General features: G+C 40.2%; 1 protein-coding gene and 2 non-coding genes across 4 annotated transcripts; 1 reads left to right on the forward strand and 2 right to left on the reverse strand.

Annotated features, from left to right (window-relative positions):
• Positions 1–17: 17 nt before the first annotated feature.
• On the forward strand, positions 18–27,935 carry LOC108136929 (nicotinamidase). Of its 2 annotated transcripts, none has more exons than XM_017258403.2 (7): positions 18–300; positions 16,122–16,289; positions 17,191–17,377; positions 25,310–25,414; positions 26,022–26,156; positions 26,241–26,681; positions 27,274–27,935. In XM_017258403.2, exons 2-7 carry the CDS (start codon positions 16,204–16,206, stop codon positions 27,391–27,393), a joined length of 1,074 nt encoding a protein of 357 aa, XP_017113892.1. In that variant the 5' UTR covers positions 18–300; positions 16,122–16,203; the 3' UTR covers positions 27,394–27,935. The 2 variants fall into 2 exon arrangements, with proteins under 2 accessions (XP_017113892.1, XP_017113893.1); XM_017258404.2 differs by lacking the exon at positions 18–300 and adding an exon at positions 15,921–15,985.
• On the reverse strand, positions 1,133–1,205 carry Trnav-cac. Its single transcript has one exon. It is a non-coding gene; the product is annotated as a tRNA-Val (tRNA).
• Positions 1,621–1,693, reverse strand: Trnav-cac. Its single transcript has one exon. It is a non-coding gene; the product is annotated as a tRNA-Val (tRNA).

Genomic DNA, 27,935 nt, shown 5'->3' on the forward strand with positions numbered 1-27,935 from the left:
TAATACTCACTTGGCAATAAGCTTTCACAGCTGACGGACGCGTATTTTTCCCTCCATTCGGCAACGTTAGCGTATTTCTCGGGAGTGTTACCAAATAAGGTATACAATTGACCACCCCAGCGAATTCCGAGTGGTTGAATTACAACGTGTACTTACTGTGATGATTAACAACGTTTATAAATCATAATATTGTACACTTATCGCTGATAATCATCGATTTGACATTGTTGCTGCTTCTGTGCGTGAATCTGAAAGCTCCGAGTGTTTTGTTTACGCAAAGCTTTTTTGTGCAAACGCGTGGTAAGTGCCTGAGAGTTAAGAGAAGGGCACTCTTTATTAGCAAAAAGAGTGACGGTAAAGAGAGAGTTATTCATTGAGTCTATAAAAGAGGTCAAAAAGGTCGGGGGAACTTTAGACGGGTTGTAAGAAAATGAGTCATTTTAAAAAAAGCGTTTATTAAGTCCGCAGAGAGTTTCCGACTTTTTTCCATTCAAACATTAATATTAAGTTGGATAGTGTAAAAGCTCCTTAAGCTCAAGCATACATATGTTATGTAAACCCGAATAAAAGCTTTATGATTCTGTTAACTTAAATCTGTTAACAAATCGAATGTTTTTAAATTCATTTTTATGAATCTACTGGGAAAACAGAAAAACTGGTAAATCAGATTGAAAGAATATTACTATTATAAACTAAAGCTAATAATGTTGTAATGTAATATAATGGTTAGCCATCTGTTACTATGATTTAGCGAATAGTTGATATCAACTATAAATGCTTGGGGAAATTGCGACAGCATGTAATTGCCAGCCTATTAACAATGCAACTAAAAATAATGTTTTGTAATATAAGGTATAAAATTATCTTAAATCGAATTATAAAGTTAGGTTTTAAAGTCTAAACACCGAACGATTAAGTTATATCTGAGTGTTTCATTTTTTTTTTAACCTGAAGATTTGGAAGAAGTTAAGGCAGATACCGACTGTATTACATATCATATGATATTTTTCATATGAAAAATTTCGATGTTTTTCAATTAAAAAATAAGTTATAACATTTGTTGTATAAAAAATTAAAGAATTTAAAAAAAAAATTATATTCAAAAACTAAAATAAATAAAAAAAAGAACTTTTGTTCCCGCCCGGGTTCGAACCGGGGACCTTGTGCGTGTGAAGCACACGTGATAACCGCTACACTACGGAAACATTTGGGAATTGATCGGTTTAATGCCCCTCTTACGCGAACAGGCAGATTATGCAGACAGACTTTCTCTTTTTAGCCGAACAGATTATTTAGTATTAAAACTTGCATTTTAAATTAATAATAACCCTTTTGTAAGTCAACAGCACGACAGTCAAGTCTTTATATTTGCAATAACTGCTATTTTTAAAGATTTTTAGTCATTTAAAATGCTTGTGCTTGCTGCTAAATTTTTTAAGCAAGATTTCATAGAAAGACTTATGATATAATCATATTTCGAGAAATTCAGTTGAAAGCGGCATTAAACGTAAGAACATTTTTTTGGAGTATATAGTTAAATAGACCGAAAGAAATATACAAAAAAAGTTATAATTTTGTAAATATAAGAAAAGTAAAAAAGACAAGAAAAATAATTTCAAATGTTCCCGCCCGGGTTCGAACCGGGGACCTTGTGCGTGTGAAGCACACGTGATAACCGCTACACTACGGAAACAACTGAAGATCTGGCGGCAGAAAAGGCAACTCGACTTTAGCTGCTTGCTATTGAAATGAAGGCCCGACTAATATCAGTGGATCGTGAGTTTTTTTCATCCATAGTACTAATGGTTGTTGCGTAGCAGTTACAATGAAAACCCATTTCTTCTCCTTTTCATTTCGCTCTTAATTAGCCTTTATTTGTCCCCCACTTCACGGCGCTTTGCACAATTGGGCAGCACTTATGGTGTTAGGGGAAAGAAGGCGAGCGAAAGGCATTCATGGCATGCCTGCAACACGCTGGCCAGATTACCAACCAAAGCGCCAAGGGGCTAATTTGGGGGGTGGGGCTCTCTGGATGGCCCACCTTTAAATAAATTCGAGCATGCTGATCCTTGATTAAAATTCCTATTGTCTGCTTTGGTTCTGCCAAGATTTCCTCCCCTTTCATTGCTCCGCTTTTGTGCGGCGCCGTGAACGTAATTAATATGCAGGCCAGAACGGACTCTAACTGTTCTCTGGCCCTCGTTATAATTACGCATTTAAATTGGCACAAAGGTTGAGGCCAGACATGAAGAGCACACACTGAGCCGAAAAAGTAATTTTTTTTATACGAAATTTAACATAAATTTACTAGTAGTTGGAGATTTTCAACTACGGATGAGCTTTCCTTACTTTGGTTATCTTATCATTTCAACTGTGAGAGTTATTAGAGTTCAACGTTGTTTTTTAGGGGTTTTGTTAAAAAGAACACTATACGAGTCAAATATAAGGTTATAGAAATATATTTAATTTGCTTTTGCAAACTTATTATAATCTTAGAAGCAGTTTTCTCTCACTGTTAGCAAATCCAAAAGCCAAAGCTTCCACAAGGAAGCGCCTTCGACTCTTGTGTTAAATATGTATATTCGCAAGTGTGTGGGTTACGGTGTGTGTGTGTGTGTGTGTGAGGGCGCTTATGAGTGTGTTGGAGCACTGCCCCATAAATTTGGGTCAATGGGAAAAACGTCAGAATTGAGTAATTACAACATAATTTTCAATTTTGCAGTTTACGTTGTAAATTAATTTGCGGTCGACATTGGCGTAGCAGCCTCAGATCATTCCATCCCCCTTTTCGCCGGCTTAGTCCGATTCGTGACGGGTTTTTGGATTGGGGTCTTGGCGTTCTCTGAAGCTCTGGGCTTGGTTTGGGATTGGGTTTAGGTTTGGGATTGGGGGATTGCACAACAATTAAAGCAACAATTACTGGACAGCTGGACAGTGGACAGTGGGCTTTGGATTTTGCGTTGTTGTGCTGTGCCACAATACATGGTAAATGTTTATTGTTGTTTTCGCCTCTCGGGTCGGCGGTCGCCGGTTGGGGGTCATCCGTTTGTTGTGCATAATTAATTTGCAGTTATTGTGCCTGCCTCGCGTGTTGATATCCAGTAGGTAGAAGGCCAATGTGTCCGGCATATTGAATTGACACGCAAATCCCCCATTCAAATCTCTTTAATACAGTCACAAAAAGCTTAGCAAAATCTTTACGTTACTTAAAGAAACAAATTATACTGTTTTAATCAAACTTTAAAAATTTCATTGACTTAACATAATATTTTTGCTAATTTAATTCTTTTTTTGAATTGTTAGTTATGATATTAAATCTCGAACTTATTGGATATTAAAATGGATATTATTGGGTATTTAAAGGGCAATATATTTTAAAAATAGATTTTGTGAAGCCTAAGCTAAAACCTTTGGCAGCGATTTCATTAGGAAAAGATTTTTCCTGCTACTAACAAAAAAGAAACCCATTTAAAAAGGAAACCCGCTTGATTTTGTTTTTGTCTTGTTTTCCCCCACTCGATAGCAATGTATTTTTAAGAGTAACTAAATAGTATTCTCATCACCATCAGCAGACCCATGGGTGTTCTGTTCTCTGCACAAAACTGTTTACGATTTTACAGCTGAATGGATTTTAATTGAAAGCACTGAAAGACACGCTAGTGTCAATGACTCTCGAAGGGAGAAGGGTACGGGGAGGGGCATGTTGGGGATGCGGGTTGGGTTGCCAGCAACTGTGACAAGATTTCGGATCATGTGGGTTGCCCGGCTTATGCAGGAGAGGAAGTCCCCAGCTCCCCATCTCCCCAGCTCCCCATCTCCCCTGATGCAATAAAAAATTGACCCGAAAATGTGTAACAAATGTTGTGACATATTTTCGCAAACGTTTGCTCAGTTCACCGCCATCCCCTTGGCCACCGCCCTGCTCCATTGGCAACGATTGCGAACCCGCTGCCTCGCCAATGATCCTGAAAAGCGCAAACGAAAAGAGTCTGAAAGGATGCTCAGAATGGCTTTTCCCAGTGCGGGTGAAAATCGGTTTTGGGCAACATTTGTTTTGGCCCACATATAACACGAAATGTGCAAAAATGAATATGAAAAGGGGGTGCTGTAAATGTAACTGCAGCATGGCATGAACTTAATCTGCTGCCGATTGTTTTTTCTTACATTTTCAGTTGGGCGTTGGGCGGATTTGTTGCTCAATTTGTACAGGGGGCGTGGTGTAAAATGGACTGCGATGGGGGGCCAGTGCCAGCTACTTTGGGAGACCCAAATACGGCGCGTTTTCAATATTGCGGCAACAATTTTCATGGATTTTACGCTTTCTTTGTTTTTGCTCTGTTTTTTGGCTTGTTTGTATTTGGCAACTCGGTAATAATGAAACCAACGTCGGGGGGCAGCTGCGGGGGTGTGTTCATTTAATTGAAAACAAGGCGTGGCAGTAGCGGCAGCACTTAAAGCGAAATTGAGAACAGATGGGATGGCAAGCGAAAAACTTACAATAATTGCCCACAACAGTTTGAAATTGAACGAAGCCATTGAAATGGACTGAAGTCCCGGCAGCTTTGGTTAACTTGGATGATTACCATCGACGGAAAGATAAAGTTTCCGCGTCCCCTTAATGGGTTATTTATGGAGTTTTCATTCCACAGTTCGAGTTCTGAAACTAATTAAATTACACAATCAAAATGTTCTTCATATTTCATAAAACATTTTCACGTTGCAGCGAAAAAAGAGAAAAAAGGTTTCCCACTTTTGCAGGGTCTGGTTGGAAATGAAGTTGTCTTTCCTGTTTTAAAAATCTTACGTTAAGTACCGACCCTTTAATGAGAGGTTTTTCTGAAGTTTTTGTAAGGAAAGCACCTGTTTTCTTCCCTTTCCTTTGATTTTATTAATACCCACACATTTTCTGGTTGGTGTTTGTTTTAAGACCCCCTATCAAGACTTGAGAAGGCTTTTCTGAATTTTTGGAAATACTTATTTGGCTTAAGAAGCCATTAAGCAAATTTAAGTTAACACTTTTTTTCGACTTTTTATTATTTTCTGCCTTATATTTTTATATTTCTCTAAAGCTTAAGCTTAAGCTTGCTCATTTCCCTTCCCCCGCTGACATTTTAATAATATATATCAATATAATGTGATACACTATTTTATTGCCATTCCTAAACCGATTCAAACAACAATAAACGAAGGAAATATCTCAAATTTTCAAAGACAAATATGCTTCACAAATCAAATTTCCATAAATATATATCCTGTCTATCCTGGCTGCGGACATGTGTGCTGTATTATTTATATCAATTTGAGTGATACACAAATTTGTATGGCAAACAGCTCGTAACAATAAACAGAGAGTGTAACCTGATACCTTGTTTGTTGCAGTCGCTCGCCAATTTCTTTTGTGCAACACATATTTTTCCCCATTATGTGGTGTTGGGGGGATTGTGTGCTTGGACGCCATGGCGACCTTTTCTTTGGAGCTTCGCACACCGTGCTATCTTTGTGTATGGACAAACAATCACACACACAAGAACTCTTGACCGTGGGAAGTGGACAAGACAAACAGACCGCGCCCCTTCCATGTGAGTGGGTGGGCAAACAGACCCATCTGCAGACTGCAGCCCCGGGCTCTGTGTAAACGCATTTCCCATCAAGTACGGACCACCGATTCCCTCTGGCCGTTGCATTATGCTGAAACCGACCGACTACAATCTCTTTTTCGCCTCTCAACGGAGGGCAACGCAAAAACCAATAAGTCAAATGACCGAAAAGGCTTAACAGACCATGAAAAAAGGAAGAAAGGTAAGCCAAACGGGGGTTTGGGTGGTGAAAGCCAACAGCGAAAAGCGAAAAATCAGGAAAATATCACAAAAACCCTGGCAGGAAATCGATGAAAAAATAAATAAAGAACAAGCGAATTAAAAACGATAAATAAACAGCAATGGTTTTATAATTCCGCAGGGTGAGAGTTAAGATATACAGAAATTTATTTTATTAAGCATTGTACAAGTATTTTGCATGTATGAAGTATTTTGCATAAATGATACATCCGGTACATAATGGAAACAAATAAATCAAAGCGAGTATTAAAACATTAATTTAGTTTAAGGTTTTGCCACACCTATCTTCAATATTATTTTAGGATTTTGGATCATTTTCAATTCATTAATATGTATATGTATATAAAACCGGATTGTGCTCAATTTGTCAATGAAAAAATAAAATTAAAGGCGCAAGTATTTTTATTTAGAAGGCATTTCTATATATTTTCCATTTAATTGCTTTAAAAACTTATTCTTATCAAAGTAGTCAAATATTCAATTCACTAACATTTCTGCAATATAAATATTTTTGAATTTGCAGTTAACTGATTGCACACGAATTCATTCATAAATAATATCCAAACCCTTGTGACTTCAACGTAAGTTTTTCCCTTTAGCAGCTCCTTTATTACCAGCAGGAATTTTCTTCGCATTCCAGTGAAATTTTTATTAGCAACCATATTTTATGGAATTCTTTGCACAGAATTGAAATCCATTACAGCACTCACTTGATTCCTGTATTACCTTTGACTACTGCAGATTGCATTGAAAAGCTCTTAGACTCTTAGACCAAAAACAAATCGCATTGTTGACTGTTTGCTGCCGTGATTGCCGCATAAGAGTCGAGATCTACGAGCCAGGGATTCGCACTGAGGTCAGAGGAAAATGGGGCAAAATAGAGGCAGCCGGCGATGTCCCATTTGTGCCAAGTGTGTGACAATAAAATGTTTACTGATAGCAATACCAGTCGGGCAAAAAGAAGTCGGGCTAGGAACAAACCGGTAAAGCAATTGAATGTGGCACAAAGTGCTCTAGTGGGTGGTGGATTGGCCAGGGATTGGGTTTTCGTGCGAATGTGACTAGGATGGGGATGTAGATGGAGATGGGGTTCAAGATGGGTACCATCTATTAGGAAAGGTTGCCAGGCAAAAAAGGCGAGCCGTCGACTATTATAAATAATAAATGCTGACTGGTCAGCAAAAGCCGGGCGACCAACAGAAGATGTGTCCTTTTTCCTTTCTCGGGGCAAGAGCAAAAAAAAAAAAACAAAAAATAAAGGAAAGACAAAAACAATTTGCTGGGCCCTCACACTCTCGATCTTCGTCTTACGGACTGCTCCAATGCTTTTTTTCCAGCTCACGCGCCCTTGGCTCATAAATCTCGGCCAAGAGTGAAATAAAGCTAAGCGTAGCTCCTGACGTCGGTGTCTTGGCACCTGGCAAATTGATTTGTTGGCTTATTTGGTATGCCAGCGAACGGGGGCGGTGCCCAGAAGACGGTGCCCAGAGGAGCCACGTAAATTCAGGCGCCGCCTGTTTGTGTCATAAAATTCGAGGGGACATAATATGAACTCGACGCTGTAGTGAAGTGTCCTGGACCAGGAGCTATAGCTCGACAATGACATTACGATGAAGTTAAGAGCCGAAGGCGCACATAAAGCAATTTTCCATTGGGAACTTGTGCCGCTCCTTGGAGTCCTTGATCGATTAAATTCAACGACCGGCCGACCACTTAATGTCTTTAATTTAAATCAATCAATCAGTCAAGCAGCTGCTTCCGCTTGAAGGGGGATTGTCAGCCTCAAACAGTCTCGCTTATTATTATTTTAGTTTTTCCCCCAATTTCCACTGTTTTAGCCCCGGCTTAGTTTGATGGGTGGGCCCATGAATATTTTGGGGGTACTGATTTTAAGCAGCTTAACCGTTTGACTCAATGACCGTGTCTCCTCCAGCTCTTTGTCTTGCTAAGCTACTTTATTTATTTGGCCCGATTCAGTACAAAAGGTCTATGCTCGGCTCTATCTCCGTATATTCATTTAGTTTTTGCCAACTGCTCCCTCGGTCTTGTTTAGACTAAGACAATTTAAAGTGGCCCGAATTTGAAATCAAATCAAATCAGTGCCGCTCATCCGCCCCCGGGAAAATTCTCGTCCTCCTGGGCGGAAAGTGACCTCAATTGAATGCCCATTTGAATGCGTGTGCACAGCATAGCCTACGTATCTATTCGGTTGTGTGTACTACAAAGCCATTTCTGCTTCAGTTTAGTTAGGGTTTAGTAAGATTCATTTTCAAACACAAATAAATATATTTTTTATAAGGTACTGAACAAATAACTACTCTCTATAAGTAACTTGTGCAACCGATAGGAAACTGCATTAACTTCCGGCAAATATATTAAGTTCATGACCTTTTCTGCAACGGCAACTTTCCACGTCAAGTTTATTTCTGTTTGCCATATTGGAAATGAAATTACTCGAACTCTCGGTAATTTGCGGTGACCTTTTCAGGTTTCTGGAATGGCCTTGAATCAATTGCTAGTTGAATGAATGACCTGCATTTGCCATAGAAACACCAGACACCCCCAACCAATCCATTCACAAATTGCCTTACAATCTTTCAATATTTCATGACGCAATCAGTAACGTAAGCTAACAACACGTGTCCTAACAAACGTTGAAAATGCAGTAAAAGAAATTCGTATACTCCTTTCTTTCAATAATTTATTTTTAAATAAGTTCTTACAAAATTTAACATACGTCGTAAACTTGTGTTTGGTTTTATTGATTGTTTATCATTATTGACGTTCTCTAAGCCTCTAGAGTTTAAAAAAGAAAATGCCGCTTCTTGTGATAGGTCAACAGAAAATGTACATGTGTATAGAGTAGTTTGGAATATCAAGAAAATTGTGACAAGAATGCTCTCGCTGTTGAAGTTTCGCTGTTATTGGAGCTGAGTGGAATTGCGATTTCTTAACTCTTGAATGGCTGACATTTTGCTTGCATTTGGCTGCAGTTCGTTTCGCTTGCATATTTGGCCAATAAATTGCGCTCTCCGAACAAACTGGCAAACTGGAAGGCAGGATCCCATCTCGAATCGCTTCGCCTCTGCCGCATTGCTATCAGAATGTCAGAGTTCAATGTGCAATTTAAATGCAGTACACTGCAATTGGCTTTGCCTTTTGTCCGCTGCAGGTGTACCAGTTGAGGAAATCGGCCCAAATAGAAGAAACTGCAAGCAATTTGTATTTAAATTCGCCGCTGCATCAACCATCGAGCTTCTAGAGGACAGGGCCTGCGGATGTTTTTAATTGGCAAATAAAAATGCGCAAACAAAACATGGCGTTTTGCATACAAGTGCAGAATATGAGCGATTCAAAATTGAAATTTATGTGAAAAAATCATCGTGGCGCATGCAGAAAACAGCGTAGTTTGCCATAAAAAGGAAAATAAACTAGGGCCAGGCCAAAACACACACCACACACACAATCAGGAAGCATCGATTATTCAAAACATCCGCAATTGGGAGCTCTTATCAACACACAGGGCGTCATCTATCTACATCGTACGTCGTCTATGCGCAGTTTGTCAAAAATATTTTTTCCACCGCTTTTTCAGAGTCGAAATTTATTAAGCCACGGACAGGTCGTGAAAGGATGAGTTATGCACATTGGTTGGAAAGTGATTGGGCCATGGAAATGGATTTTGATATTTCCAACATATTAATAATCGTTTTTGTAATATAATTTATATTCAATGCCCTAGTTAAGGTTGAAATTTATATATATATATATATATATAAAATGCGTTAAAAAGAAATTTATGTAAATTAAGTGCAAAGTTAGTTGTACTGAATTCTTCAAAAATCAATGCTACATGCAGTTGATTGCGTATTCAATAGTACAGGTTTTTGTATTGAAGTTTGTATGCAATCTTTTGAAATCCAAAAATAATACCCAGTCTCCAATAGAGGGCAATCAGTCCAGAGCAGTTCAATTAACTTGTATGTAGGGTATTTTGTCAATCAGCTTCCGTTGGACCCTTTTTAGCCTTTGCTCGTTTGATGAGTTTTAGTGTCTATTGTCGCATATTCGTGTATTTCCTGTTAGATATAGTCATTCCCTTCCCACACTCACACACACTCAAACACACCCACAATTACACACTCACACATTGATAGGTATCCTGCGCCTCCTTTGGCTCATTCATATGCATGACGATGTGTCCATTTTTGTGGCTTGTCATTAATGCATAAAAAATGCTAATGGGCCAGCGTTTATGTCAACGCTTTTGCCAAAAAGGTGCAAACTGTTGTTGCCCCTCCAGTTGTAGTTATCGTTGTTGTTTTGGCTGCTGTTGTTGTTGTTGTTGCTGGAGTTGTTGCTGCAAATGTTTGTCGTAATGCCTTTTAAATGAAGTTGTGCGCCATTTGCCATTTGAAGTTCGCTGTGACTGTTTCGTCCATGTTTGGCCGTTTGCAATGATGGCCACCAAATTGAGTTGGCTATGCGGTGAGTGGTTTTCTTGTTTTTCTTTTTTTTTTGCTTTTTTTTTTTTTTTTTGCTTTTTTGGCCAACATTCTCCCTCGTTTTGTTTGGGGGATAAGCTGCAATGTCAGATTTGGATGAGGACCGGGGTTCATGGCCTTTGAGCAGAGCTGGTGTAATGCCAAAAGGGTTCTTATGGGTAATTGTGTGTGGATGGCTTCCATATTAAAGGCCGAGGTGGCCGAGAGTGCGGCAAAGTGTTTATCACTAGATCCGATGGCCAAGGAGGATTGGGTTAGTTTCCTCTGTGGGAAGTCGTACTCGAGTGCGATTTCAATGAAGATTAAATTGGAAACGGGCAAAGGTTGCCGGTGTTAGCTAGCTGTTGAAAACTTAATGAAACTGTGTGAGCTTCAATTGCCATTTGACATTTCTGTGGTGACCTTTGATTTTAAATAGTTCTGGTTTTGGGCTGGCACCTAATGCTAATGAAATTTAAGTTGAATAGATTTTAGTGGATGAACTTGTATGGGATGCTCACATACTTGCGTCGTTACTTTCGTAAGCTATTTGCCTTTTGAAATTTGTATCAAATATTAATTTTTATTATTGCTTAAAATACATTTTACCCAGGAAACCAATACAGTTTTTAATAATTGATATTTTATGGTTTACAAAACCATTAAGAAAGATCTTTTAATGCTGTTAGTTTTTTAGAAAATGTTACACATCTTAAAGATATTTTATTGGTTGCTTAACTTTTACCATGCACTGTTTTTTATAATTAGGAATTAGCTTACACGTTTTTAAATCGCTTTTCTTAGTAGAATTTTCTTAGAATCCATTAGTTTGCCAGCAGCGTAGTAATTCCATTGCCACTATTGCACCACTGTGCCCTCCTCGCCTTCGAAAATCAACGATCCGAGTCTCCCCATTAACGCTCCTCTATATCTGCTCCATCTGGGCATGCAGATGTGCTTCTCTAGCTATTGGTGTGGTAGTGGTATTGGTCCTGGTGTTTGCAAAGCCACGTATTCGCGTTTTAATGTTATCTGGGCGTCGACATCAGCGGCGCGTAACGCGAACATTTTTCAGGGCAGCCAATGCGCCAAAAACAGTTTGCAGGCCAAAAAGCAGCAGGCGAGGCCAAAACAAACTGGGACTCAGAAGCGTGGAGTTCATTGCGTTATTGCAGTGCCAGAGTTGGAGGTGGAGGTGGAGGTGGAGGTCCTGAATTGGAGGCCGCACCAGGGACCGCATTCAAAATGGCAATTTATCATTTTGTATTTAAGCGCGGTGCAGGTGAGAGAGTTCTGATGGCAAGTGGTAAGTGGTAAATGGTAAATGGCTGGGGCAAACGGAAAACGGAAAACCAAACGAAAAACCAAACCAAACCGAACCAAGCCAAACCGAAGCGAAACAAGTGAAATGAAATGAAAGGCGGCATGTGGGCCACGTATTTTTAGATACTAACAAGTGATAAAAGCCAACCACGTACCTCCCATGGCACACACACACAAAGCACACACACTTTCGGTGGATGGATAGACGGACGGTTGGACGGATGGATGGATGTAAGGCTGCGATGACTGACGAACTGACAAACTCACGAACTGAGGAACTGACTGACACCTACTGCAGGCAAAGGCTGACTCGGCATTCCTTAACTGCGTATCCATCAATGTCGTAGCCTGTCGTCCTTCTGATCCTGCCGCCGCCACTGCTCCTGCTTTTCCGGCTGCTCCTTTCCAAATTGCTGCTGCTGACGTGCCTGCATTAAACCTATACAAAGAATGGGGCACCAGCAGAGAGCACAAAAAATTGAAAGCCTTTTATAGGCAACACACATATTTGGCCCAGCCCCATCTGCACCGTGCGAAAATCTTGATCTTCTTTGAATTTGGCAAGACCTTAGAAAAGTATTAAAAATATTTTTAAACTATGTCTAAAGGTTATTATTGAAATAATATCTAGAAGTTATGTATAAAATGTTAGTTTCTTGGCTTTGATACAGATATGATAAAAAATATTATAGAAATGCGTTCACAAAAATACTTTTTATAATTAAGGGTAATGAAAAAAAGAAAAAGGTTTAATAATGCACATTTAAATATGTACCAAATTTTGTTTAATTGAAATATTTAAGTCGTTTTGATTTTATTTGTTTATATGTTTATATATAAAGAATTTAACATTTTAAGAGTTTAAAAATGTACTCTTCACTTGGTTTAATACCAATTTGTGGCTGCCTGTTTTTCAAATTTTCCCTGGGTGTACAATTTATCTAATACCCCAGTTTCCACCATCCCAGCACACCCAAACCAACCCATCCTGAGCTACCCAAGCAGAAGCTGCTAAATTTTTTGGCAATTCAATTGACGAACCCCAAAGGCGTTTGCTTTTAAATGCTCCACTTGGCTCCTGCTTCCTGTGTCTGCTGGCTGCTAATATTGTTCAGGTCCTGCTGCTCCTGCAACTTGAGATTTGGCCCGGGTTGCGTGGTTTATTAGCTGATCCCATCGCCTTGACAAGCTACTTTTGACACGCCCATCGCCGAAACAACAAATACAGGAAGTCTTAGGCGGTAATTTACTTTTCAGCGCTCTGCAGGCAAATTATGCAAGACTTTCCGCCCCCACCGCCATTTTCCCAGGGTCTTAACTCTGCTCCGCATCCGCATCCGCTTTTCCTTCGGCTGCTGACTTAGGTTGGCTGCTTAAAGTTTCCCACTTTTTTTCGTGTTCGGGAAAAGCATAAGAAGTTTTCAAGTGCTTCGCAGATTTCCTGGCCTCGAAGGGCTGCGGATGTTTCTATGAAAATTGGTATTACAAGTGTAATTTTGAGTCGCACCTGTGTGATTAATCTTTTGGGGTAGATGTGCTTGATTGCTTTAGAAAACCAATTAAATCGAAAATTGAATATTTCTTACAATGAATGTAAAAATAGTAATTAAACCATTTTTATTACGCCTTAACAATGCATCATATACTTAAATTAAAAAACCGTCTTTAAAAAAGCCCACAATTTATTTACCCAAGTGCACTTTTTAAAACATCTTCCAAGATGGCTTTAATCACCCCAAATAAATCCATTCCACAGCGAGTTCAAGCTGTTTAACCTCCAGAGCTGTGAAGTATCACGCAGTTACCGCCAATTCATGGCCATCAAAATCTATTGGGGGCAAACTTGAAATCTGTTCTGAGGCACAATTGAAGTTTGAGCCCAAAAAAAACCCCACACGGCGACACCTTTGGCAGTCGAACTCATAATCGGGACACGTGCTGGCTTCGTTATTTCTCTCTTATTCTTTGGTTGGCTTTCATTTACGGAACTTTCGTCGTCCTCCCCTCCGCCGCTTCAAATTGTCAAAGTTTTTTCTTTTTTTATGGCACGGGGGCTAACTACTTTGCCGCTTTTTGCTGGCTTTTATGGATGTTCTTTATTTAGTCAATGACTTTGACGTCGACAACTTTAATCGAAAGCAATCTGGAGGCGGGTGTCTGAGGTGAGGTGTGCGCACGCGTTTCGCTTAATGCCGCGTAAATTGTTTCGCAGCCAAAGTTTGCACATTTAGCGTTATCCGCCATTTACATATTAACCCGAAACCCGAAACTCGAAGCCCAAAAACCCAAGAGCCAAGGCCCAGGGCCAAAAGCCCGGATTTTTGGCTCCCAGGAGGGCTGCCGTCCAAAAATAGTTTTCAATTAGTGTGTTTCGGGGCGCCTCTGACTGAGCATGGGTTTCTGATTGTATTTTTACCGAGCGGGGGGCGTGTTTTACTTAAGTTTATTTGGCCAAAACTTTCTGCCGAGCTCAGCGAAATTATGCGCATTTTTATCGCTCGCCGGCATTTTCGTTTCATGGTTTATGTTTGTTTATCTCTGGGTAAAAGTTATTGGCTAAATTAAACCGAAACTTGTTATTGTATCAGTATCCATCTTTTGTGGGCAATTTAAAGCGATGTTAGGTGATCATTTACATACATCGACTGGGGGCTGCTTTTGACTTTGCCTTCCTTCGTAAATCATGGACCATATTTTTTATTTTATTGCTGAATTTGGTACCTTTGCGGCCAACATATTGTGCATAAATCTTTAATATTAAGTAAACACACATATATTGCCGTCTAAATTTAAATTTATCGCCTGCTGCGCATTAGTTGTACTAGAAAAAGGATGGCAAAAGGAGCTGGAGCAGGACACAATGTTGGGAGCTTAGCTCGCAAGCTCTGGATGAAATAGGACTAAAAGTTAAATGGAAATCTATGGCTTTGTGGCTTACCGGGCGGAAGAAGAATGCGAAAAGGGGTTTGGGCCTTGGGAAATGGAAATATTATAAGCTGCAGGTAAATGTATGCAGCCGAAGGAGATTTTTTGTAAAACGAAACTTAAATAGAAGAATATAAACCGAGTATGGGCTTAAAAACTAATATCAGAAAAACGCAAGTATAACAAAGGGAAGTAATGAAAGGGGAGGGCCGAAGACGAAGTTACCTTGTTAACTTAGATGAAAAGTTGACACCCAAGCGTGGAAAATTCACTCAGAAATGCCAAAGCAGCCAACTCAATTGGACTCGTTAGCAGACGGCAACTGAAGAACCCTGTGCGCAACTGTACTTGCTCTACTGGCCCAACTCAACTTATTCCTTTTTTCGGATCCTTCAACTTCTTCCACTTAGTTGACGCTTTTCAAAACTCTCTCACATATCCACAACAATCAACTGCGATTCGTGACGTGCCGAGGGCCCGCATTTCGAGGCTAAATGTCGAAAACTTTCATATTCGCCCCCCGCTTTCCCGCCATTAACTCTGAGCCCGGAAAACGCGGGCGAAAATCAGGAAATCACTGCATATACAGGGAAAAAAATATGGCTATTTAATAACAACGGGTTAAAATATAATGTTGGTTTTGTAAACTTTCTGCATTCTTTGCTCTTCTAAAGATTATAATTTACAAGCAAAGCAAATTTAATTTATTGTTAGCTTTAGACATTGTTAATCGTTAATTAATGGGAAACAAAGCATTGATTCATTGTAAGAGTAGAATTTCAATAAAATATATAAATATAAATATTTAAATTTATGATAGAACATGGTAAAACATAAATGGATTAAAGCTTGCATAATTATCAAGAAAACATGACTGTTAAATCGAGTTCAATATTTTTATAATTACCTTTAATACTTTAATTGTATGCTGTTCATGTCCAGTCAAATTTAATGCAATTACCAGAACTTCGTGTCCATACCTCAGCTGAAGTTGGTAAAAAAAACATTGGGAGATAAACAGAGCTAGCTCAGTGTAAAATGAGCACTTCTTTGATTAGGAAAAACGCCAGGTAATCGTCTGCGGGCGCTGCCACAAAAGCTTTTCGCTTGGCGGCATGTGGAAATGCGGGAATGGGAAATGGTGGAATAGGAATGGTGAAAATCAAATAAATAAAATAAACCACAAGATGACGTCGTCGCCATGACAATGGCCGGGCCCAAAGATGTGGTGCGGGGGCGGATCTGTTGTTTATTCGATAAATCTATGTGAAGGCAACGCCAACCGCCGGCTTGGCCAGCTTGGAAACGAACTGAAAGAAGCGCCAAGCGAGGCAGTCGATTTTCAGTAACTGGTAAGCGTTCGAGCTGAGCGGGCTAAGCCGGGCCCAGGACAAGCAGGAGCGAGCAGGACAGGCAGTGAGTGGGCTGGGCGGTGGGTGTACTGGGTACTGTGTACTGTTTACTGCTTTTCCACCCGCAGAAAAATGGCTTTTCCTCACAGTGTTTACGTGTGTGCGGTTGTTATTATTGATGGCTTCACTTTAACTTTCAGCTGGCTGCGGGAGCTTCATTAAGTGAGAGTTCGCTGCTGGATTTGTTGACTTTGTTTGGACGTTGGCAACATCGTCGCCGTTATGGATTCACCTACACCGCCAATTGTCATCGAAGATTCAAACGGTTCAGCAATGGACGCCTGTTTCACGGCATTCGACAAAGACGGGTGAGTTGGTAGGAGCACATACGATTCAACAGAGGAAAATATAAGCAAATCAAAGCAATTTGTGATCAAATTTAATTATCTCCTTCAACAAATAATCAACATATTATAATTTAATCCTGTAATTATATAATCTCAAATTGAAATTCAAGCCATTGGTTTTTGTGCATGTTTTATAATTATATAATTGTATATAGGTGTGCTGAAAACTATCACCAGAAGCCGCAAAGTAGATTATTTGGCAAAATAAACATCAAATTTTAAAACTACAATGGACATATTTTCAGAGCACATTCAGAACCAACTAACATAAATAAATAATTAAATGCTTTTTTTCCATTTCCAAATTTTTCCAAAGGAAAAAACAATTTATTTTATTAGATATATTAGATCTAATTGACATTTTGAGCCGTATTAACATATATGGGACATTTTTAATGTGAATCAATAAATGCAAATGCGCTTAAACAAATTGTATCTGACAAAAAAAAAAAAAACGCAACGTCAGAATATGTGATTTTCATTTAAATTAATGCGACTGTAAAAATTGTAAATATGTTCATTTGAATGAAGCTAAATTTTAAACAAATAAAGTGCCTTCAAAAATGCTTAAAATGCATTTCTATTAGTATAAATATTTTTTGGACAAGCGCTTTAATTAAGTCCTTAATGATTTTTGATTTTTAAGGACTTGATAATGCATATCTGTCATATTAAAATAATATATTTTATATGAACGATTATGTTTTCTTTTAAATTGAAATAGAGCTTAGTTGTGCACAAGTCAGTATGTTGAATATTTTGTAATTATCCACAAAATTCTCGATTAGTTTCTCATACATCTTAGCCCCTTTTAAATAATTATCTTAACCTTTCCAAATTATGTTTTCATCCTCTCCCTCAGCGATGACCGCCTGAACCTTGCCGAATTTTCGATTATCTGCCGAGCTCTCTTCCGCAACGACAAGGGACATATCTACGATATGCCGCCCGAACGCCTTGAGCAAATTTTCGCCGTCTTCGATACGAATGCCGATGGCTTCATCGATAGAGAGGAGTTTAAATTCTGCTGGAACCAGTGGATAAAAACGGTGAGCCGGAATCAAACACATTTCCCACAACCTCCCATTTCGGTTTCGTGCACTATTTATGTTTTGTTATGTTATGTTATGGTATGTGCTGCGGTTAACGTTTTGCGTTATTCAGTGATTCATATCCGGGGACTCATAAAATCATAAAAAATGTGATAATAAAATATTTGTCAACATGTATCCCCCAAACACCCGCACACGGCGCTTAAATTTGCAATCAAAGTGGCCGAGTACTCGGATTGTGTGTGTAATTCAATCCTGATCAGTCCCAGTCTCCGTACTTTCGGGGCGGGGATTTTGGGGAATTTCGAGGGACTTGGGCAGTGGTAAAATGTCGCTTACAGCGAATGTCACACGTCATGGGGCTCCCAGGGATGCTTTCATCATCATTTCCATTCCGCATTTCGTATTTCGCATCCGCATTTCCATTCCCATTCCCAGTCCCTTACCCTCACTCTCAACCACTCCCGTTTCCACTTCCATCATCATCATTGTGGCGCTGGCCTGTCACGAAGAAGAAGCAGCAGGCGGCGGCGGCATATGCAAATGTGATAATCCGATGCCGGGACTGCCACACACAAACACACGAAGACACACACCACACAACACCCACTCATACACACACAGCCACAGTGGACAGACTCCGCACGTAAAGTGATAAAAACGCGTGACAAATAAAATGCCACTGAACTGGGGTAGCAAGAAACATGGCCGAAGAAGCAGCGGCGGTTGCATTCAAGTCTGCTTTCCCCCAGCATATTAAAATAGAAATGGGCAAAAAATTTCAAATAATTTTATTGTCGGAGTCTATGACTTTTGCACATCTCCATCCGCATCACAACTTTGTTTGCCACAGTCGCTGGCATAAAATTGCGTACGTGATGGTACCAATTTGCAAAGACTTCTTTATTTATCGTGGTTTGCTTTAAGCTACTTGAAGCTCGGCAAGTTTTGAATTTTATTTGGTTTTGCTTTTCCTGAGCGTAAAATCAAAGTTCGACCAAGAATTTTCTCTCAAAAGTTTGCCTTGTTGATAAAACAATCGCCATAAAATTCATGTTAAAAAAAATAAAGCAAAAGAGTTTCTAGGTGGGTTGTGCAAGAGTCTTTATTAGATTTTCAGTTTAATAGAGTTTTAGTTTTGAGTTCAAAATTCCTAGATTAATTTTGTTTATTCCGTCTTGAAAATATAAGAAATTTATCCTAGCGCTTTTCGTTTCAAAGGCAATCAAAGCTTTGGATGTCTATATTTTTGTGAAATTTTCAGCTTGTTGCTGAATTACACTTGTGGTCCACAAATGTCCAAAACTGGATTGATGAGGCTTTTTGTATTTTTCAATTAAAATAAAATTATTTGTATTTCTCAACAGCTTAAGGGTGGTTTTGTATTAGTTTTTCGACTAAAAGCATACTTAAGTTTGTTCCAATTTTCTTAATAGAAAATGAAAGCTACATAAAATATATGAGAAAAGCTATTTCACAAACCATGTTTATTTATAGTTTTTTTTTTAATGTTTTATTACAGTTTGTATATAAGGAAACCTTGTAAAAACTAGTAACTGGCTGAAACTACTTTATACTTAAATATACTGCCATTAATAAAGTTTTATTTTGCTTTCGTCAGTCTCACTCAAAGGCAAACTTTTAATGGTAAATTTCTACCCAACAAACAACTTTAAGCAATTTTGAGTGTGAATTTTATTCTATTTTAAGTAAAGATAAACAAATTAAGTTAAGCATTTTTTTAAGGACAGGTTTACAAAAATTGTTGCTAAAAAACATAACGGCTGGAAGGTAGTCAAGATTAAGGTTTGAGTTTTAGACCATATTTATAACATTTCATAATTCTTTGAGTATATTTTTGTAGTCGTATACCAGCAGTGTTATTATATATATGACCAACCTTTAAACAGGAGTCAGCATGTTTGATGACCTGCTCTATACACTTCACCCACAGCCACATCCTCGTTACGTATACGCTCGATGGCAGCTTATGTGTTGCCTGTTGAGTCCTGCCCTCCATTGTCACGCGACAAATTATTTGAGGAGCAAGGAAAGAGAATAATCATTTTATTTTTGATATGCCATTTAGCCCCGCCCACTGGCACCGCCCCTTCCGCCTGCACACACCAAATTGTGTAATATTGTATAAAAAATTTATTAACGTATAAAAAGCAGAGCGGCAGCTGATATTGTAATAACGGCAAACACTTAAAAAAATGACAGCCCCTTACGTAGTCGCAGTTTTTTGTGCGAAAAATAAAATAAATTCAAGAGGGAGATGGGGGCCGAAAAGGAAAAATACCGCCCCATAAAATTGACTTTTGTTTGTATTTCCGCATGAATTGCATAAATGGTAATTTTGCAGTTTAATGTTGGCGTGATGGGCGGGGCCGGGGGGAAATCAGAATGAGAAACGCAGTGGCGAAAAAACGGGAAAACAGCAAACAAGCCGAAAAATTTGCATAATAAACAAATCAACTGACGGACGAGTGGAAGAGATGGGGTGGAGGAGCTAAGCTTAGAATTATGAGGATGAAACTTTGGAACACACAGACACAAATTAAATAAACGCATAAATAGAACATTAACGCCATAAATCATTTGCATCGGTCGCTAAATATTTTGCGGCTCCTGCGGCTGTCTGTTTCTATCTGTTTGGATGGGATTGCACATTGAAATCGATTGAAGTTGCGGAAACGGATGTGAAAATGAAAGCAAATTTATGGAAATAATCCGACTGAGGGCCCATTGACTGATTGCGCGTGTCCAGAATTCATTTGAATATAATGTAATATGACGAGCGCTTTCGTTTTGATGCTTTTATTGTGTTTGCATTTGCCCGAAAGAGCGTAATTTATGTGCTCAAATGTGCAGAAAATGCTTTTTTAACCAACTGCACAGAGGTGGTCCATTCCAAAGTTGCCGTTGCCCCAAGCGTGAAACGCTGCGGCTTTCACATGTTTTTGACGTGGGACAAACCTTGAGCTGAAGTTTTGGGTTCCATTTTGTTCTCGGGTTTGGGTCCGGTCCCTTTGCTTTGCTTAAAATACTAATTGACAAAGGTGAAGGGACACATACTATACAGCTTCGTTTTACTGATAAACTTCCTGGCCCGGCACTTTATTTAATGCGAATCTATTTCTTTTGTTTGAGCGCCTACCTTTGACATTTTCGGCCCTCTCAATTGACTGCAAGAGGCGTTCTTTTCATGTACACAAGTACATACCATTTTTTCATTTTGGGACTCCTTTGTTCGTAAATATTTCATTTTTTTAAACTGCTTTTATTTCTCGTATAATAAATTTATGGCCAACTCACCTGCTCGTTTGCTTCTTTGTGGCACACACACAAACGCACACGAAGGCGTTTACACGCATACACGGCATCATCATATAGTTCATTGAACCCCCTGGTCATAAAGCAACTCAAAAATCTTCAACAGCTTTAAGTGTCTTACAATGTCTACCGTTAATCTTGGCCTCCACTTGCGCTCACACACACACACACACGTACAGCTCACACAGGCAAAGACACAAACTCAGACATTGTCGTTTATAATGTCTTCATTTATGGCACAAAATGTGGCACATTTTTTTGTGCTCAGTTACGCACCAACACCGAAAAAGACACGGCGAGTCCTCTATCTTGGTTTCTCGGCAGGAGAATTACAGTGAGTGCCAAAAGTCGCCTCACAACTTCTCTGCTCATCGAGCGGAAAATAATATCGTGCTATAAATTTCGCTCAGTTTTTCTCGACGCCCCTTTGCACGATTTTTCCCAGCTTAATTTTTGCTGGTCGCTGGCTGCCGGATTTTCCCCTGTCGGCCTCACCTTTCCACCATTTGCACCATTTCCACCGCCGACTGATGAAAGTTTAACGACCAAAGTTGACACGCTGCGGCGATTATTTAGAAAGTTAATGACTTATAACATGCCCCAAAAAACGTCGCAGGAAATGAAGAGCAGTTGGTGGCAATCGGAGGGAGCGAGTGCCAGATGACCGGAGGAGCAAGATTCATTGATTTAGTGACCAGTCTGAGAATTGGTTTTAGTTGATTGGACTTTATTGAAAAATGAGTCGCCATTTCTTAAGCTCTTGAACAGAATCAGCGAAAAAACACGATAAATGGAAGGTTAACTAGGGCGGCCCAATTTATCGTGGCCCAAATGTAAATTTGGTCAGAAATCGAGGGACTGCCATTTGATTTTCTGTCAGTTGGGTGACCAATTCGGTTAGGTTTTTGTCATAGTTCAATTATTACCATAAATAATCAATTAAATTTTAAATTAAATTGGATGAATGGAAAATGGACTAAAAAAATTATGAGATCTATAAGTATAATAAAAATATTTTTTTTATTAAAATTTAAATAAAAATACGCAATCAAAATTGTTGATTATAAGTCATTTGAAAACCTTTCCGAATTTTTGCCCTAATCGAAATCGGTTCAGCAAAACAATTTCCCCACTATCCATAAGTTGTGTCGGAATTCGACCCACCTTTATCTTGATATCCCCGCAAGTTCTGGGCGCTTATTTATAGTTAGTTTTCATTTCTTTTGGTGGCTGCAATTCCCACCTGCCGACTCCTTGGCCCCGCTGTCTGGCAGCCGCATAAATTGTATAATGTAATTTTCCAGCAACTGTCAGCCCCAGCCCGGCTCAGCCCACAAATCCACAAAACTGTCAGGACGATGAGGACTGTCTGCCTATGCCAAAAATATATCTGTGCATATATCGTACCCACTCCATTCATGCACATATACATTTATATATATTGGGGAGTCTCCGGCGACTGGCAGCCACCAACTTATGCAACAATTTCGGAGCGGAAATTGCTTTAGCACCTGCCTCCGCCCATGCCCCTGCCCAGCCCTAAAGGTGTACATTTTGGGGTATATGTGTGATAGCAATATATATATATATATATATATATTTATATATATATTTGGCATGTGGGTGTGTCTGGTCTGGCCTGGGCTCGGCACGTTCGCCTTTTTGGCACATACTTCAATAGCAAGTTGAATTCCATTCGATTCGATTCGTGGCGCTCGTCTCGTCGTCACTCGTTTAGCTTGGCAACTTTTTTGGCCCAAACACACACGAACACTTTGACAGTTTCTCCGCCTGGCTGAACTGAAGTTGGCCTCCGAGCCCGATATGGGATTCCCGTTCCAAGGTAAACCCAAGAAACGTCGTCGCACTGGGTTTTACGGATTTTGAAATTTATTTGCCACCGAAATTGAGTCGAACCGAAAGACGAAAGTTTCTCTCGCCTGTCAGTTTGCGTTGGTGTGTGTGTGTGTGGATCTGGCAAAGTTATTCCTACAACTTGTTCTTCCTTTTGTTCGGGTTGAAGTGTAATTTGAATTTAAGATTTGCTGTGGTTACCGAAAGGTGCCAAGAACTCCTTTCCCCGCCCAAAACCGCTCAAGTCGCTCGCTGTGGTTTTCTCAACCCCCGCACCACATTCCCCCATTCCCTTTAATAATTAATTTAACTGAAGCATATTTGTGGACGTGGGGGAAGCATCATCAGAGATTCATAGTTTTAACTTTAAATTAAGATGCTGATTTCCGGGGGGCTGGCCCATAAAACAAAGGCCCAGAGGTCAGTTGTTTATATTGGCCAGAACTTGGGCATGGGGCGCGTGTTAATTTGCCAAGTTTTGCAGCAACAGCAGCAGCAGGAGCAGGAGCAGCAGGACGATGATGATGGGTGATGATGATGAGCAGGATCTTGGGCAGCATCTGCACCAGATGGTTCGTAATTGGAAGCCTGCCCCTGATTTCTTGAGGTGAGCGAGGGGCAACTTGATGGGCAAAATGCGGCTGGCAAAGGAGCCCCGTTCTCTGTTCTTCAAAGCCATTGTGTGGTCTTAGACGTGTTTGCCCCCCAGTTAATAACTCGGCTTCGTTCACTGGCTTGTCTAATGTGTCTGGCTTAATTGTTCGAAGTTGGGTATATTTTGATTTGAATTTAAATTAACAAGAGCCCAGTGGCCTCGAGGTTTCTTGAGTTAAGCAATTGAAGAGACGGCAAGCCAAGGCGTACTGGCGAGGCAACCAATCTTGTGGAGAATATTTTCCCGGCAGGAGTTGAAAGTTATTGTCATATTAGCTGCATATCCTCCGTCGGCTGTCACTGGTCTTGTCCCGCCCGTTTAATCTGCCCAGGCATTCCCTGAACCCAAATTATCCAACACTTCCTTTCACTTAGACACTCGGCTTCCAACCGACACACACGAACCGGGCTAAATTGATACATTAACTACCTTGATCCGGCTATTATCTGGCTGCAGCTCCGCTTTTGCTTTCCCCCCAGCTGGAAACTATTCTCAAAATGTTGAGAATGTTCGCCATGTAAATGTAAATCACTTCCTCTCGACTCTGGGCTTCTCTCCACTCTCCTTTCGCCCCTTTCTCCGCTTCTGGCATCCAAAGTGGTTGGTTGCATCCCAGTGGCAACTGCGACTGCCAACATGGTGATAAATCATCAACTGCTTAAGCTTCGTATCCGTCGCCCCGCTGCTCAGTACTGAGTTCACCTGCCTGTGGATCCGGATCCTTGCAGCTGCAGCTCACGTTCCAGCGCTTTAAGGCATTTAGCTGGATGACATATTTTAAATGCCCTGCCAGCCCAAGCAACACAAATCAAAAGGAGCAGGACCAGGAGCACGGGCAGGAGCTGCAACTGCGTCTGTGTTTGCGCATAGATCATAATCATTCATAATCAGCGTGCACATAAATAACAAATTAAAAGCGCTTCACTAATTTTAAATATGCTCGAACATAATCAGCTTACAGTGGGCCACAAGGATGGGTTCTAAGGATGAGGACGAGCGCGAGGATGAGCGGCAGGATGGGGCTGTTGATGACGCTTTCGCCACTGTTGATGATGCCGCAGCTCCAGCTGCCAGTAAAGATAGCAATGACAACCTAACGAGCTGTTGTCTGTGTGTGTGTGTGTCTGAGCGAGTGTGTTTGCCAGTGTTTGTTTGGAAAATTTAGATGCTCTTCAAAAAAGGATATGGGGCATGTCGAATTAAGTTTGCTCATAAAAAAATCAAATCAGCAAACTTTTCAAGAGATGTATTGTAAGTATTATACAAAAACAACTGTACACGCAAATTCCAAAAATTGTTATTCATTTTATTTCAAACTAGGCGCGTTAAATGGTTTTTCAAACTAAACAAATTTTATCTGAAAAACTCCTAAGCTTTAAATAAAACTACAGTTAATAACAAGCTTCTATACAAAAAAGTAAAATTAACTCTAAACTAAATTTATTCTTCAATCCTTTGTAGTATTTCTGACTGCTTCTATGTGATAATGATAATGCTTTTTAACTGGAAGGGTAAATGTTTGAACAGATAAGCATATACAGACAACAATTAATTAAATTGAAAATATTTCCAGAACTCTTTATTAATAATAAATTCAAGAGTACTCGTAATTCGTTATACCTGAAAAAGACATATATTTTTCGTATTCCTCCATTTTTTGGCTGGCCTTTACTTCATTTAAAACGCATTTATAACGCGGGGCGGCAAAAAAAGAAACTCATCAGCCGACACACACACACACATATACACACTCCGATACACATTCAAACGCTAATGCAGAGCTCATATATGTATACAAATTTTCTTTTTAGCTTTTCATGTTTGTGCTCCGTGTTCTTTGGCTCCGCTCCGCTCCGCTCGCCCAGCCCAGCCCCGCCCCCTCACCTTACCGCCTTTGTGGCGTCAGCTTCACTTACTTTGCCCATACAATTTTTCTTACAATTTTCTTTCATTTTCCTGTTGTCCCTGCTCCTATTTTCCTTTCCTTCTTTACGTTTCCATTTTTTTTCGTTGCTGCTCATGTTTCCCGTTGTAACATTTTCGTGATACTCACCATCTCTCTTCTTTTTTTTTTTCTCTGGCAGATTGTGCGACCGGTGAACGCGTTCCTCATTGTTGATGTACAAAATGATTTTATAAGTGGTTCCTTGGATATAAGTAATTGCAGTGCACAGCAGCAAGGACACGAGGTGAGCTCCGGAGTCACAAATGGTGGAGCGGGTGGGGGATGGATTCTTTTGGGTGGTTAACTTGGCAGCTGCCTGGCCAGCAGCTTAGCCCCGACAGGTGCGGTAAGCGGCGACGACGGAAGGACATAAAAAAAAGTAAAACTTAACAAGAAATGAAAATGAAGGGCTCCGGGTTCGGGCCAGGATGGCAGGTTGGCAGGATGAGAGCCAAAGTCATTGCCGCTCCAGATGATGAGGATAAGCCAGTTGGGGGAGTGGGCTCCTGGAGCTCTGCATGTCAGACCTCAATACCAGATACTTTGAGGGATAAGAGGAAGGAGAGATAGGGAGTGCAGAGGCGGAAGCGGATATGCTTTACTTAAGTCGCTTCCGTGCTGCGACACACGCCGGAAGTCGTCAAGATATCCACGCCCAAGCCCACGCCCCCGCCCACACCCATTCCATTTCTATTTCCATCTGGCAACTGACTTGGCTCTGCTGCGGCTGGTACATGAAAATTTGTCAAAATTAATAACACGCACTTCCGTCTCGTCGGCTCCTCTCAAGTTGACTTTCTGTGGAAAGTGCCACCTCCGCTGGCATTAACCTTCTCCTTCCTTCACTGCAGATACTGGAGCCCATCAACAAGCTGCTGGATACGGTGGACTTTGATGCCGTCTTCTACTCATTGGACTGGCATCCCAGCGATCACGTTTCATTTATTGATAATGTCAAAATGCGCCCTATGGACGAGTCCTCCTCGGTAAGACGTCGCTGGTAATTGAACGGAAGTGCCGGACACTTAACAGACATCCGCTTTTGGTTCCTACCACCCGCCCCCCTTTAGTTGGATTCGGACTCCGCCAAGGTGTTCGACACGGTCATCTTCGCCGGACCGCCGCCCATGAAGCAGCGCCTGTGGCCCCGCCACTGTGTCCAGGATTCGTGGGGAGCCGAGCTGCACAAGGACCTCAAGGTGGTGGACCACGGCATCAAGGTGTACAAGGGCACCAATCCGGAGGTGGACTCGTATTCGGTGTTCTGGGACAACAAGAAGCTCTCGGACACCACGCTGAATGCCCAGCTGAAGATGAAGGGGGCCACCGACATCTATGTGTGCGGCCTGGCCTACGACGTCTGCGTGGGCGCCACGGCCGTGGACGCCCTGTCCGCCGGATACCGGACCATCCTCATCGACGACTGCTGCCGCGGCACGGATGTCCACGACATCGAGCACACCAAGGAGAAGGTCAACACCAGCGATGGCGTAATCGTCCACACCAATGAGGTGAGAGGGGATCTAACTCTAATTCCTTTCAAAGCTCACTGAACTATTTAAAAAATTGTCCTTAAGTGAATAAATCTATTACGAATTAATTTAAATTGTTTTACAAGCTGTTTTGCGCCCGTTTATGCTTTTGTGCTAAGAAGTAAACAAAACTATTGATTTTCTTTTTGCTTTTAGGTAATATTTTAACACAAGAAATGTTTTACTTTTTATAATGTTTTATTCAAAACAAAGTCATTTAAAGTCTTAACTTGCTTTACAAATTTGTTTTAAGCAATAGTTTTTAACTGAGTGTTTTTCCCCTAAGAATTTAAAAACTATTTGGGCAGTGCCATAGAAATCAATGGAGTTTAAAGTCCGACATACTTATAATATATTTTAAACATATTGTTATATACATTGTGCAAACAAACTTTTTTTGCAACCCTAGTGGTTTTTGCTAACTTTGGGAAACCTTTTTTAGTTTTCACAATAAGTTCACTATTTTTTAATCAAAAAATTAAAATAGTTTTTTAAAGAATATAATATTTGGTTGCTTTTTAAGCCCTTAAAAATAATTGTTATATCCATTTTTTGACTCCCTTATTTCTAGGTGAAGGCCATGGCTGAAGGTCGGGATCGACGCCCCGAACTGGGCTACAAGTTGGCCATGGAGCTCAAGAGTCCCGATTCGGTTCTTTCGCAACGCAATGGATTCAGACCCACATACTAAATCGTAAAGGCGAAATCACGCTAGGCTTATTTTCATGGATATAAAAAAGACAAAAAGGCTTCTAAGTAGTCAACGGTTAGAGCGTTTCGATTAGATTAGTTTAAAACACCTGTGAAGTGCCTCTGTAGTTTGGCTAGCTTTTGCTAAAAACATTCTAGAATTGGTACACTCTTTTCTAAGCCTGTTATCCATGTGGATTTTACATGAAATTACAGTACTTAAAACAATCGCAAACGAACAGTGCAAAGTTCTTGCCAGCGGAGATAATAAGGTAAATCAAATGACGTTTAAGTATTACCGAGCAATTTCTGTAACCCAAGCACTTTTAAATACAATTTCAAGAGCAAATAATTACTAAAGGTTCTTAATGTTGTGCGCTGCACCTGTTTGAATTAAATTGATAATATATATTATACACAACTAACAAATATAACAACTGCTTCAGTGGGAATTACCCTATGTACTTAAAAACGTTGATATGGAAATAAATAGATAGATTCATGCAAGACAAAATAAAAATTATGGTAATTGTCCTCGAGGGA

Source organism: Drosophila elegans, unplaced genomic scaffold (assembly GCF_018152505.1).
Source record: "Drosophila elegans isolate 14027-0461.03 unplaced genomic scaffold, ASM1815250v1 contig_476, whole genome shotgun sequence".
Taxonomy (NCBI): Eukaryota; Metazoa; Arthropoda; class Insecta; order Diptera; family Drosophilidae; genus Drosophila; species Drosophila elegans.